The sequence below is a fragment of the Saccopteryx bilineata genome, chromosome 12, assembly GCF_036850765.1.
Source record: "Saccopteryx bilineata isolate mSacBil1 chromosome 12, mSacBil1_pri_phased_curated, whole genome shotgun sequence".
Classification (NCBI taxonomy): domain Eukaryota; kingdom Metazoa; phylum Chordata; class Mammalia; order Chiroptera; family Emballonuridae; genus Saccopteryx; species Saccopteryx bilineata.
In genome coordinates, this window is record NC_089501.1 from 28,214,512 (window position 1) to 28,228,666 (window position 14,155).

At 40.1% G+C, this 14,155-nt stretch overlaps 1 protein-coding gene across 1 annotated transcript in view; it reads right to left on the minus strand.

The window, feature by feature from the left end:
• MOXD1 (monooxygenase DBH like 1) overlaps positions 1-14,155 on the minus strand; it is an 89,524-nt gene that overhangs the window by 18,243 nt on the left and 57,126 nt on the right. Inside the window, exons 5-8 of the mRNA XM_066248283.1 lie at positions 4,533-4,712; positions 4,150-4,252; positions 2,554-2,720; positions 1,074-1,265 (exon numbers count right to left, since the gene is read on the minus strand). Of these exons, the coding sequence (XP_066104380.1) occupies positions 1,074-1,265; positions 2,554-2,720; positions 4,150-4,252; positions 4,533-4,712 (642 nt within the window). The remainder of the gene's footprint in view (positions 1-1,073; positions 1,266-2,553; positions 2,721-4,149; positions 4,253-4,532; positions 4,713-14,155) is intronic.

Here is a 14,155-nt window from a genome sequence, read left to right on the forward strand (position 1 = left end):
TAATAATAATTTATTCTTCCTGTTTCCCAATCTTTTGGACAATTAAGCACACATAGAAAATATTTTTTTAGGCTGTTGACTCAAGTAAGTAAACAGGTTATTTTTGGACCAGACACAGCTAGTTCTGGGGGGCTAGTCTTTAGATCTTCTCTCCTTGCTTTGCTACTGGAGGGGCCAGGGAACAGTATCTCAACACATTTTACCCTAATCGCAGCAAATGAGATCACACACACACACACACACACACACACACGTGCACGCACGCACACACGCACGCACGCTCTGAGACCAGACAAAACAATAAAAAAAACCTGTCAAATCTGACAAGATCATTGCTTCTCACACTTCATTTTTTCTATTCTCAGGCTGTATCAAGGAATTTTTGCACACAGAAAAGAAATGACTATTTCTCTCATTTCTAAAATAGTATGTAAGAATAAAACTGTTAAGACTGAGATAAGAGTAAAAATTATATGACTTGATCTTGATGACCATAGGTCAAAAAAATTGGACAAAATGAAATATCACACACACAAAAAATCTTTTTAAAGCTTTCATTATTGTATGGCATAGATTTTCTTCTCTGTCCTTCTGCCATGACCCCAAGTGTTGTTGCAAATTGGATTACTCAGCACAGGGTAATTAGCTGTGTCCGAACACTTCTGCCAAATGAAAGAATCATCCTTATAATCATGGTTACTGAAATGAAACTTCTAAAAAAGTATCTTAAGGAATCAGGAAACCCCTGATTTTATCATTACTATAATTGCAGCCAAAGGCTTCAACTGAGGCGTCAAATAAAAAAGGAGTAATGTTAGTGCTCGGTGCCTGATTTTTATTTTCTTTTTAAATCAACAACTTGTAGTGCCCCTGGGAATAATAAGAAAAATGAGTTTTGATTTTTGAAAAACAGATCAAACACATTCCGTCTGGGTTGTGCAACACCGTGGTGGGTGGCTTTAAGAATAAGAATACCATGAGCAGTTCATTGTACCAGTAGAAACCATGCTAATTCTCAGCAGATATATGTCTGATAACTTTACATCCAGTAAAAAAGAACAAAGCACTCATACTGGTAAGATAGTTCGTTCTTCCTTTAGATACTGAAACTCCTGGAAATTGAAGTCAAAACTGTCATCATAAGCGACTAATCCCATTTCTTCCCCTTTGCGAAAATGACGCAGCCTGATGCCTCTGCCAGCCAGGTGAGCGTGGAGAAGAACAGCAAACACGTGGATTCCACTCGGCTTTTCAGCCTCCAGAGCCTAGGGGTTGGGGGTGGGGAGAGTGGAAGACTCGATTAGCCCAACCAAGTGCGTACTCAGACAGTTCTTGTTAAAAGACACTCAGAAGAACAACTGAGAAGAAAAACTAAAGCAACTTAAATGAATGCTTGAATCCCCAAACATCTTGAATTTGGCTTTCCATGACATTCTTAGCAGTGTCGTCATTACCGGAAGAAAAGACAGGGAACGTATGCTGACTGTGGACCTACTGACCACTTCTACATGTTATCTTTCCTTTTCCTTCTTTTAGGAGGTACACAGGTAGTCAAAGCTCCAGGCCAAAATATTCCAGTATATTACTAACCTGAAAATTAAAACTCTTAAAAGGAGAAATTATTCCCACATCTACTGATAAGAAAACTAAGCAGGAGAGAGGAATTCAATTACTTGTCCATGGCCCTACAGCTAGTAAGTGATGCCATGGCAATGTGAGTCATGGTCTAACTAACTCAGAAGAGCATGTTTTCACTTCACCAGCTGGCTGGAGTGCCTACCATCACACTATATTTTAATTCATAAAGAATATGTTCCAGCCTGACCACGTGGTGGCGCTGTGGATAGAGTGGAGGCCTGGGACACTGAAGGCCCAGGTTTGAAACCAGGAGGTGGCTGGCTTGAACAAGGGGTCACTGGCTCAGCTGGAGGCCCCCAGTCAAGGCACGTAAGAAAAAGCAATCAATGAACAACTAACTAAGGGGCTGCCACTATGAGTTTAAGCTTCTCATCTCTCTCCTTCCCAGTCTGTCTGTCTTTCTTTCTTGCAAAAAATAAAATATATACGATCCATGTTGAAATACTTTCATTCAAGAGACAAGAACTATACATGGAAGCAGCCATTGTGAAACATTAGTTATTATTGCTCTTTGGTTAAAGAAGAGGAGAAAACTATGAAGTGAAGAAAAGGAGAGAAAAATAAAAATGAATAAGGAAAAAAAAACAAAGATGAGTGGTAAAGTTGAGAAAGGAAACTGCATACAGAAAAGTTTTGAAAGGTAAAATAAACTGTCAAATATCAAATAAAGGAGATGGCGCTAGAAAGGACAACAGACTGAAAAGTCAGTCTTTTCTTCAGAATTCTACTTCTGTAGCCTTCAAGATTTAAAAAAGCAATCAAAGGTCTTGCTAAAATTATACATAACGCTCTTACAGTGTGACAACAAAAAGAAAAAACATGAACAATGATCAAACGTGAAATTTTCCAAACACAGTTTTCTAAGAGTATTGGTTAACCTGTCGACAGCAGCACAGAGCTTGAGACTCAGCATACCTCTTCTAGGCATTCCAGAGTGCAGTGGCCCTCGGACTGGAACTCGGGCATGCCTGGAGGGATGGTGTGGAAGAGGCTCACCCAGAGGCCCGCCTCAATCACCCCGGCATCGTATTTCCTAATATCTGTTGTGTGAAATAACCTCAGTCCAGAATTATCTATTAAGCCTGGAACAAGAGCATATGATTAGAAGTGAGTTTGCATTCTTTAAAAAAAAAAAAAAATCCCTAGGTTCAGTTGAAGTAGTTCATTACTTTTCCCTAAAATCTCACAAGGAAAAAGAATACAAGCAAAGAGTAATGGAAGACAACATTCAGACTCACACAGAGGAATTAAAAGGCCAATGGCCATATTGTCTGTATACCACAGAAGAAATGTTTGTGTTGTCTGGCTGATGTATTTCACAATTATCTAACAGGAAGACAGAATGAAATCTGAAAGTCATTCATTAGAATGTAGAATTCAACAAAATTATTATATTGTTTTCAGATGATGTTTAGTAACATTTTCATAGAGGTGAAAACCGCTTAGTCGACAAACCATCTGCTGATGTAGAAAACTGTGAGTGACTAACTTTCTTTATGGCTTGTCACCATTTTTTGAATGATTTAACAGTTGTTCGATCAACACTAATTAAGACTTTATTATGTGAAAAGCACTACAATAGGCATTGTGCAATGAAAAATGGATAAGACACATTCCTTGCTATGGACATACTTACAAGGAAGGAAAATAGAAATCCCAAGTTTCAAAAATCTGTTCCACTAATTATGAAATTAGTTGACTCCTTTTTGTAGTGGCCACTTACCAATTTATGAATACCAAATTCACCTTTTGGATCAATTAGATATACATCATTTTATATTAATTAGTGTGATGATTTTATTGTTTCTCTTTCCCACTATACTATAATGTCTACAAGAGTGAAAATGGTGTCTTTTTTCATAAACATTATATTTTTAAGCATAAACCCAGAACATAGTTGGTGTTCAGTTTTTGCTAAATAATTGCATGAATTAATATATAAAATAATAACTTTAAGTTATTTCTGCTCATAATTTCATATTTGAATCTTTTTAATTTTTTGGTTTTGGAATACTGCATAGATAAATTCAGAAATCAAATGTAAACACCCCTCTTAATTTCAATATATCACACAGTGCTTCTGTATAAAACATTTTGAGAATATTTATGATTTTCTCACCATACAACAAAATGCTTAATATTTTCTAGTATGACAAATGGTAGTTTTCATGGGTAGTTAAAAGATATTTCATAAGCACCTTGTATTTGGGGTTAATTTAGATAACAAAAGGGGGAGTCTATTCTTCTACTTTCTGGTAAGTAGTTTGCAAGTTGTTATTTTTTTAAGATTAGTGACCGACAAGGACCATTTGCCTTGTTTGTTGCTGGTAATGACTCTTGTTCCAATGTTATTATTAATAGTACTCTCTTCTACTCTAAAAGTATTCTAATTTAGATCACAAATGCATAAGTTAATTCTTTCTAACATCGAACGCCATTTTATTTCAACTTAAGACAGACATTACAAACCTTTTTAAAGTCATAGGTAGAATACACGAAGAGTAAACTCACCTTCCTCGTAGGTGGGATTGTCATAATGAACTTCCAGGAGCACATAGCGAGCATCTAACGGAGTGCCGAGGGATAATCCAACATGAGGTGGGTAGGAAAAGCCCTAAATGAGGAGAATTTCATGAGACAGTGTCCTAGGAAAGGCCCTGACAGCGCTATTACACTAAAAAACCAACCATTCTCAAAGAGATTTCAACATATTGGAAAGCCATTCATCTACAGTTAATAAAATAAAATGGCTTAAGAAAAGAATGATTTTCTTTGGGGAAAAAAAGCCGCCTTCCTATCCAAGGTAGTGTATAGAACTCTAGAAGAATGAGAATCATGGGGGGAAAACATGATCAATTAACCGTGTGCTACATCTCAGTAATCATCAGCCTCACCTCTCCACCAATGGCCCAGGCAAAAATAACAGTCTCACAGGTGAGGAACGCGTCGGGCATGTTAGGGTGGTAGCACTCGTGGCCGTAGTCCAGGACGCTGTCGTTAAAGCTGCTGCTGCACTGATAGAGCAGGATGTGATGGACCAGACTCTCGTGGCCTCTCTGTATCACTGGGTCAACCTGACCAAACACAAAGCAGAGGGAGGACACCGTCAGTTCAATCACCCGACCACCCCACACAGTAAGCAGGAAACAGCATCAATGATGAACAGTTTTTCAAAGATTATCGGAGTTTCTCAATCCTGTAAAGGTTATGTGGGCACTCTACTAATCTGTTGTTTACTTTCAACTTGCTTCTGTTTCCTTTACCATTCTGCATCCGGTGTTTAAAAACACTTGCCCTCTTCCAGTCTTTATTGGTCCCTTGCTTCCCTTTCCTCTTTTCTTTTCTTTTTAAACACTTTATTTATTGATTTTACAGAGACATAAGAGAAAGGGGAGCATGGAATGGGAAGTATCGACTCAGAGTTGCTTCATGTTAGTTGTTCATTGCTTGCTTGTTGTATGTGCCTTGACCAGGGAAGCCCAGGGTTTTGAACCTTCAACCTCGGCATTTCACGACAAAGGTTTATCCGCTGTGCCACCACAGGCCAGGCCTCTTTTCTTTTTCTCAAATAGAAAAAAAAAATCAAGTCTCTACAGGCATAAACTCCCTCTGCTTCACCTCAAAACATTACCTTTACTAATTCCTACTGGAGGTGACAGATGATGTCTCATTCATCTATCATCCATCTAGTGGTCTATCTTTCTGATGCCGAGCATAGAGCTAGCTGGGCACAAACTAGGACTCAAAAATGGATATTTTTATTTTAGGATTTAAAAACAAATTCCATGAAGAATTTTACTATAAGAATTTGGGAAAGAAAAAAGAAAACATTGTAGCGATGTGCTCCTGTGACACCCCTCAGATTAGGAGAGGGGAAGCAGAAACCAGTGAAAATGGAAGAACCAGTGAAGTTAGTCCTCAGATGAAAGCTCGGCCCAGTAAGCATGCTCCTTCCATTGGCTCTTCCATGAGTTCCCTCCATAACACTCCCCACTTCAGTCCAAGAGCTCAGAAGGCGCTAGGCACACCCTCACATCCCAAAGGGCCTTCTGTCCAGAGCAAATGCATGAGACCTGCACTTAGCCTCACTGGGTTATTGGTGGTGGCTTCAGTTTCATGGTTCTTCAACGTTTCCATTTATCCAACAAAGAAGCCCTGGTGTGTCTCTAAACTTCCAAAAGTTGAGCTGTCTTAGAGCTCATCCATATTTCTGCTTTTAGCCCAAACTTCTCAAATGCAGGCAACGTACTTAAAAATAGTTCTTTGTTCTCTGCTTCCAACGTGTTTTCAGCTCTTTTCTTCTAAGGTATTTCCATTTTGTTTTTCTATATAGTTTTACTGAAAGAAAGAAAGAAAGAAAGAAAGAAAGAAAGAAAGAAAGAAAGAAAGAAAGAAAGAAAGAAGAAAGAAAGAGAGATCTAAGCAGCCGAAGAAAGAAATAGCACACAGTAGGTAGAGCTCTGACTAAGCAGCCAGGATTTGAGCCTTTAATCCAGCTTTATTTTGTGTTGCACAGTGAGTCACGCCTTACTTACCGTATGTACATTTTTAGCATCAGATACACAGAAATGACATTGCACATGGCTCTGTCTGCACTTGCCTTGTCTCTAACACATCGTGTGCCCTGAAGGCAGAAACTGTTTTCTATTTTGTTTGGAAATCACAGTTATTATTCAACCATGGTTGCATAATATACAATGATTACACAAAAGGGTAACCTAGGCTTTCTATTAGATTTTGGGTTCCACATCTAGTTTGAGTTTTCTTGTGAGACTTGATGTATTTGGGCATCTGAGTACTCCAAGGGGAACAGGACACTGCTAATATATCCACAGTAAAATATTGATATTTAGACACAGGGGAGATTTTTGCTAAGTGTCGTGTTAAGTTCAGGAGCGACCTACAGGTTGTACTGAACTCCACAAGGCAAATCCTGGAAAGGAGTTGTTAGAGGGTTAGCTGTTGCCAAGGCAGCTACGGGCACCAGTGGCCTTCACTGAGATACAGGAAGAGTGAGCTAAGGGTGTGCATGCGCAGACGGGAGGCTGCGTAGTGTCTGCTATTAAGATGCTTCAAATGAACTTCTTGAAAAAAGCTTTTACGCACTAATAATGCTTTTGCCCTAGCTGGATAGCTTGGTTGGTTAGAATGTTGTCTTAAAACGTGAAGGTTTGGGTACGATTTCTGGTCAGGGCTTATACCGGAACAGGTAGATGTTCCTATCTCTAGGTCTTTATCCCCCTTCCTCTGTCTAAAAATCAATAAATAAAATTTAAAAAATAAAAATAAATGTTTTTTCTTTTAAATGTAGGAAGTGCTGAAACCAACACCAAGCTTCCATGTTACCAATGACTTCTAGGAATAATAATAGTAACTTCTTTTTTTCAGCACCACTATTTGCTAGCCACTTTATTCGTCATTTGACTAGTATTTCATTTAATACTTACAACAAATCTACAGAAAAATGGTAGTCCATTTTACCATGAGAAGACTGAGACCCAGAGGATTAGGCAACAAGTCCAAAGTACCATAGTTAGGAAGTGTTAGATGGGGATTTGAAACCAGGCTGGTCTCACCCCGAAGTCAGTATTCCTAACTGCAATGCCTTATTGCAGGAAAACATGTTGGAGATGCACCAAGGACCTTGGAAGATGCTGCCAATAAGAGGGAGGATGAAAGGTTTCAGTGAGTCACATTGCCAATAGGTGTCAATAAGGAGGGCGAGACACCTCATCAATGCCAGCTGGTGCTTTGGGAGCCACTGCCAAGAACGACCACACAACCCTGCCAGCAGCGGAGCGATGCCCGACTGGGAGCCCTATGGCTTGGGGGGAGTAGGGTGGCCTGCCATTCTGGCCACCCCAGTCCAAGCACCCCTTGACCCTTAAGGATAGGAAACAGACCCACAGTCTTTCAATGTGTTCTTGCATAAGGGAGCCAATAACAAAGTCTCTCCTTAGAACCTAATGAGGGCTTTGAGGAAAATTAAATTGTAATCTGGCCTCCAGATTAGAAACGGAGGGTACAGGCTAGACAATGAGGATTTCCTAAGAAAAACATACATTCATAAGACAGCAGGGACATGTTCTGAATGCAAACCTTAGCACTGATCCTAGAAAAAGGTAAGAAGACCTGGAAGCAGCAATTCCTTGGCAAAATAGAATGAATGAGAGAGGTGACAAGGACAAACTAAGAGAAGGATCTTAGAATTATATGCAAGAATAACTCCTGAATTAAGAGGACACTGATATGGGAAAAAAAAAATATGGGATATCAAATTCCCCCCAAATGGGAGAATTTTTGGAGAAGGAATTTTAAGATGATCATGTAGAATTATTAAGTGAGAAACCATTTAATTAATTGCATGGTACAACTTCCAGGGAATGGGAGCACCTGACCAGTGTGAGTCAGGGCCATTGGCTCACAGTGCCCTCCATGGGACAGAATTTCCCACAAAGCTTCCTGCCATGCTTACAGAGCCTAGGGATGCCAGTGCATTGCCACCAATCCCCAAATGACGGCTGCCCATTACCTTCTGCCTCCTCAACCAGTTCCACCAACATCTGAAGCAGTTGCAGCACTTGTGTTTTATACCCTGTTGTGATAACCTTCTTTACTCCAAGTAATACTGAGGCAGAGATCTGAGAGCACTGCCCAAGAAAGGAGAGGCCGGCACCCCATGCTGCACAACACATCCTCCTCGTTGGCTGAATGCGAGCATTAACACCACTCTTTCTGTCTATTCGGTAACTGTCCCTGGTGAAACGACTTTTCTTCGTGCACCGTGTTTGAACCCATGGTGCAGTTCTATACATTTTGGTATGAAAAATATTTCTGAGACAAGTAAATTTGTATTGAATTGGTGCTCCGAAGAGCAGCACTTGAAGAGGGTGGCCCATCACTTCACAGATGTCACATTGTTATCACAAACAAATGGGAACGCCAAGGGTTGCCTTAATTCAAAAAATACTAAACTTAGAAATTGTCAAAGAAAGCAGGGCAAAATAAAGTATATAAATATAGATAAATTGGTATTTCTGAGACTGAAATGAACATTTAAATTTTGTTTGAGGCTGGCTGTTATGATTGCAGAAGAAATAAATATAAAGGGATATAAAGCAGTGCATATGGAGGTGGGTGGCAATGACACAGTCACCCGATGACACAGTAACCCATGTTATTGATCACTGTGTTCTTCATTGCACAAGTGGGATTTACAGACCCACCATCAAATGCAGTAGAAATCAGGCCAGGATGGCTTGGCACAGAGGTTATCAATTAACCACAGTGCGTAGCAAAGCAACGGCCCAGGGACCAAAACACAGATGAAAAGAGGAGAAAAAAAAGAGCTGCTAAGTGCAGTCAAGACCAAGGTGGAAATCAGCGTTGACCACAAAACTGAGCCCGAAAAGTGAGAAGCCCCAAGTATTTATACTGTTCCCTGTGACCCGATATCTTCTCTTATTCTCTTTATCAGGTTGAATGTGTCTAGCACAGTCCCTGCAATGCACAAACTGCTTAATAACAGAATGGAAATGAGTACACACTCCCCTTTCTCTGAAGCCATCATCAGTAAGGCTGAGCCATCAAATTCAAATTCATTGCCTTCTAATTTCTTAATTTTCTCAATTCCACTGACCTACCCTGTATTATTTCAAAAACCCACTGTCCCACCTTGCTGATGTCTTGAGTCTGGACTTGGGCCTCCAGAGCTGTGAGAGTAAACTTCTGCTATTTCAAATTACCCAGCTTGTGGTTACTTCTTATGAGGCTGTACAAAGCTAATATACCCACCACTCTCAATTTGTTTTTTATCGTAAGCTAACAATTTGCAGATGTGTAGATGTAGACTTAGGTCATAACTGTCCCTCTGTTTGTGACTTGAACTTACCACAAATATACGCACTCCCCTTTATAGGACTGAGGTTAAATAGGATTCATTACCCACAGTTAAATATACGTATATCTTGCTTTAGTTATTATTTTGTGGGGTAAGAAAAGGGGAGAAGTGGCTCTTCTTGACTTTTTTAAGGTACACTGAGCTCAGTGTGAGAAAAACAGGAGGCTATTAGAGGCCTTATGAACAATAACTCTTCCAAGTCTCCCCATTTAAGACGTTGCTTGTTGAAACATGAGTGGAGCATAGCTCTCCACAAACGACTTGCAATTCAATAAATTAAAATTAACACAGAAGGAGAGAGGTGATGGGTGGACTCTGTAATGAGCTGGAAACTTGGTAAATTCCCATCACTTTTCTTCCTGCCTGTTCTTGTTCTTGGCACCTTGCTTTCTACATCCACCCCAGGCACATGTTGTTATCCTAATGTGAAAGCCGCAAACCATCTCTGACAAAGGTTATCCAAAGAGCAGCTGCATCATAAAAAGATGCTGCTTCTGAGGACATTTCAGCCAGAACTAGCAGTGTAGATAGATGATTATACAATCATGCTGATATGTTCATGTGATTAAGGCAGGGCGGGGGTATCCAATTTGTAAGAGGCAATCAAACTGAGTAAGGGAATGACTGTCTCACAGGTAGTCCACTCTGAAAAAGGTCAAGTTCAGACCGGTAGTGGTACAGTGGATAGAGCGTCAACCTGGGATGCTGAAGTCTCAGGTTCGAAACCCCGAGGTTGTCAGCTTGAGCACAGGCTCACCAGCTTGAGCCCAAAGGTCACTGGCTTGAATCTCAAGGTCAGTGGCTTAAGTAAGGAGTCATTGGCTCAGCTGGAGTCCCCCAGTTAAGGTATATATAGAAAGCAATAAATAAACAACTAAAGTGCCACAACCACAGAGTTGATGTTTATCTCTCTCCCTTCCTATCTCTCTCTCTCTGACTCTCTCTGTCTCTTACCAGGAAGGAAGGAAGGAAGGAAGGAAGGAAGGAAGGAAGGAGGGAGGGAGGGAGGGAGGGAGAGAAGGGAAGGGAAGGGAAGGGAAGGGAAGGGAAGGGAAGGGAAGGGAAGGGAAGGGAAGGGAAGGGAAGGGAAGGGAAGGGAAGGGAAGGGAAGGGAAGGGAAGGGAAGGGAAGGGAAGGGAAGGGAAGGGAGGAAGGGAGAATGTGTAGTGAGATACAAGTCAGCTCACAGAAAAATTCCGAAGATGAGACAAGACAGTCCTGGCAGGGTTTGAATACTGAACAAGTTGTTTCTGGAAGTCTGTGGCTTATTCATTCAACTTTTCCACTTACTTCATGATCAATATATTCCTTTCTATCTCCTAAGTTAGTTCAGGTTGGGTTTCTGTTACTTGTAACCAAGAGTCCTCATTAATAACCAAACACCAGTAACTGAATATGATCAATTCATTAAGATGTATATGCATTTATGTATGTGCCATCTGAAATTACCCTTTTTTTTCTCTTAGGAAACTTGCCATATAAAACTACTTTGCTTTTGTTTTACTCTTTCATCTTAACTGGATCTTGGTAAGTTAATAACAAAGTTACTTCAATAAATGCCCTTGAAAAGCAATATGGGGGAAATCACCCCCATAACACAAATGTCTCTCTCCCTTGTTTACTGACGCCAGAAATTCCACAAAAGCACTTAGTACTAAGGCTGTTTTCTTGATGACTATGCAAGAACCTTTGAGGGAGGTTAAAACATTATAATTTACATTCATTTATTTCAAAATATGAATTAGGTTCCTTTACCAAACATGTCAAGAATATAAAAACAAAACAAAAAATTACGTTTAAGAAACTTTATAACATAATAGGCTTAGTGTATATATTTCCTTTGAATTTTTAATAGATTATTAATGAACTCTAAAGTAGCTTCTGGGGCTATATTAACTTATATATTACTTTTCAGTTAATGAGATATTCAATAAACTAGAGATCACCTAGCTACTCTTAAGAAATTTTGGATTAATGCCTAGAAGGCCAGAAGGGGTAGCGGAAACAGCTGGCAGCCAGGAGACCAGGTTCACTTCTTACCTCTGTCACTAACTAGACGTGGGACGTGACCTCAAGCAAATCACAGAACACTAGCTTTCACTCCATCAGTCTCTGATGCTCTGGTCTCTATATAGCTTTAATCCAAACAACAACCTGATGAACTTATAATAGATTTATCATATATTTTATAGATGTAAAAAGTAAAACACACGTAAGTTAAGAAACTTGCCCCGGTATGTGAGCCCAGATTCTGACCTCTGGTGGCACTGGATCAGGAGTCAGTGTGCTCCTAAGCACCACACTGACACACTCATATACTTATTGACAGGGTTGTAGGTGGGACAGTTCAGTGCTCCACCAAGATCATTTCAGTTCCTTTTAACCTTTTCTGTGTATCCATTACCCACACACATGGCTGCTTTATTTCTAATCACTTGCACCTGTGACTCTCCTCAGAAACTCCATCTCGGGCTCACTTTGTAGAGAGCAAGAAGCATCAGAAAAATGTATATACTTTTGGAAAAGAGTAAAAGTTAACAGCACAAATATCCAGCAATCTTGTGTCAGAGGAGACAAATTCTAAATACATTTTATGTTCTCCATGGGAATTACGGACTGAATATTTGTCTCCTCCCAAAAGATTTTATGTTGAAAAACCCTAACCCTCGAGGTGATGGTATTAGAGAATGAGACCTTTGGGAAGTCATGAGGGCAGATCCCTCATAAACAGGGGGATTTACAGTATCCTTGTAAAAGAGACCCCAGAGAGCTTCCTTTACTCTTTTTACCATGTAAGGACCCAGTGTGAAGACACCATCAATGACACCAGAGGCCTTGATCTTAGACTTCCCAGTCTCCAGGACTATTGTTTATAAACCACCCAGTCTGTGCTATTCAGTTTTAGCAGCCTGAGCAGGCAGGGACCATGGGATTGGACTGAAGCTGGAAACCACAATGCCAGCACACCATTGCTCCACTCCTTCCCAAGCCTTCCTCTCCTCCTAGAGCAGTGGTCCCGAACCCCCGGGCCACAGACCAGTACCGGTCCGTGGGCCATTGGGTACCCGTCCGCAGAGAAAGAATAAATAACTTCCATTATTTCTGTTTTATTTATATTTAAGTCTGAACAATGTTTTATTTTTTTGAAAGTGACCAGATTCCCTCTGTTACATCCGTCGAAGACTCACTCTTGACGCTTGTCTCGGTCACGTGGCACATTTATCCGTCCCACCCTAAAGGCCGGTCTGTGAAAATATTTTCTGACATTAAACCGGTCCGTGGCCCAGAAAAGGTTCGGGACCACTGCCCTAGAGTCTTCTCCTAGCATTTCCTTAACTAATTATTTATACACAAATCCTTGTCTTGAGGGGCTGCTTCTAAGAACCCAACCTAAGACAAGTAACATCATGGAAGAGCATATTTGGGGGCATTTCCTTTGGTTTCAACCCTGCTCCTTTACCTTCTTCATTCATTTATTTATTTAAACACATTTGACATACAATAATATAAATTTAGGATGTACAAGTTGATTTGATACATTTATATATTGCAATATCATTGCCATTGTTATAATCATCAAAATTGCTAAAAGACTTGATCTTAATCCAGCAACAAAGAAATGACGATGATGTGATTTTCTATCTCTCTTTGCTGGTTGCTTCACTTCTCTCTGGTTCCTTTGCAGTGAATCAGTGATAGTGAGGCTGGCTGACAAGTGTATTTGAGGGCTAAGTGCCCGGCATGTGTAAAGAAATAGACACCAAATGATACAAGAATTATTATAAGCTGGATTTTTTAACATTGTCTGCAGATAGATCACAAACAAGTCTATACAAGTAATCTATTTACAATCTCCAGTGTTTAAAAATCTAATTTGAAGATAGTATGTTACAAATATTCAAACAATATTGCCAAGATTAAGTATTTTATTGCAAACTATGTAATTATGTGGAATCTAATTTACATATGTCATGTCAATTTATTTCAGATTTGGTTTTCAAACTTGTATGGATAAGACTGAGATGTATTTTCTCCAGAAACCTTTTTTCTGAAATATGACCTCCCCCACCTTTACTCCAAAAGAAATTTAGCTACATTGACACTTCTTATGTGTGTTTGTGTACAGTTCTGAATGTAAACTTTCCTTGCTATTTTGATCTGAAAATCTTCTCTCAATAAATGTCATTCATTCATGCACTAACTAACCTCCCCCTCAAAAAAAAAATAAATAACACCTATATCTACCTAGCATGTGTTCTTTTCTATTATTATTAAGTGAGAGGAGGGTAGGCAGAAACAGACTCCTGCATGTGCCCCAACGGGGATCCTCCCAGCAAACCCACTAGGGAAGCAATGCTCTGCTCATCTGAGGCATTGCTCTGTTGCTCAGCAACTGAGCTCTTCTTAGCACCTAGGCAGAGGACATAGAGCCATACTCAGTGCCTAGGGCCAACTCACTCCAATTAAGCCATGGTAGCAGGAGGGAAAGAGAGAGAAAGAGAAAGAGAAGTGAGAGGGGGAGGGGTGGAGAAGCAAATGGGTGCCTGATCAAAAATCAAGCCCAGGAATTCTACATGCTGGGCCAATGCTCTAACATTGAGCAAACCATCCAGGGCC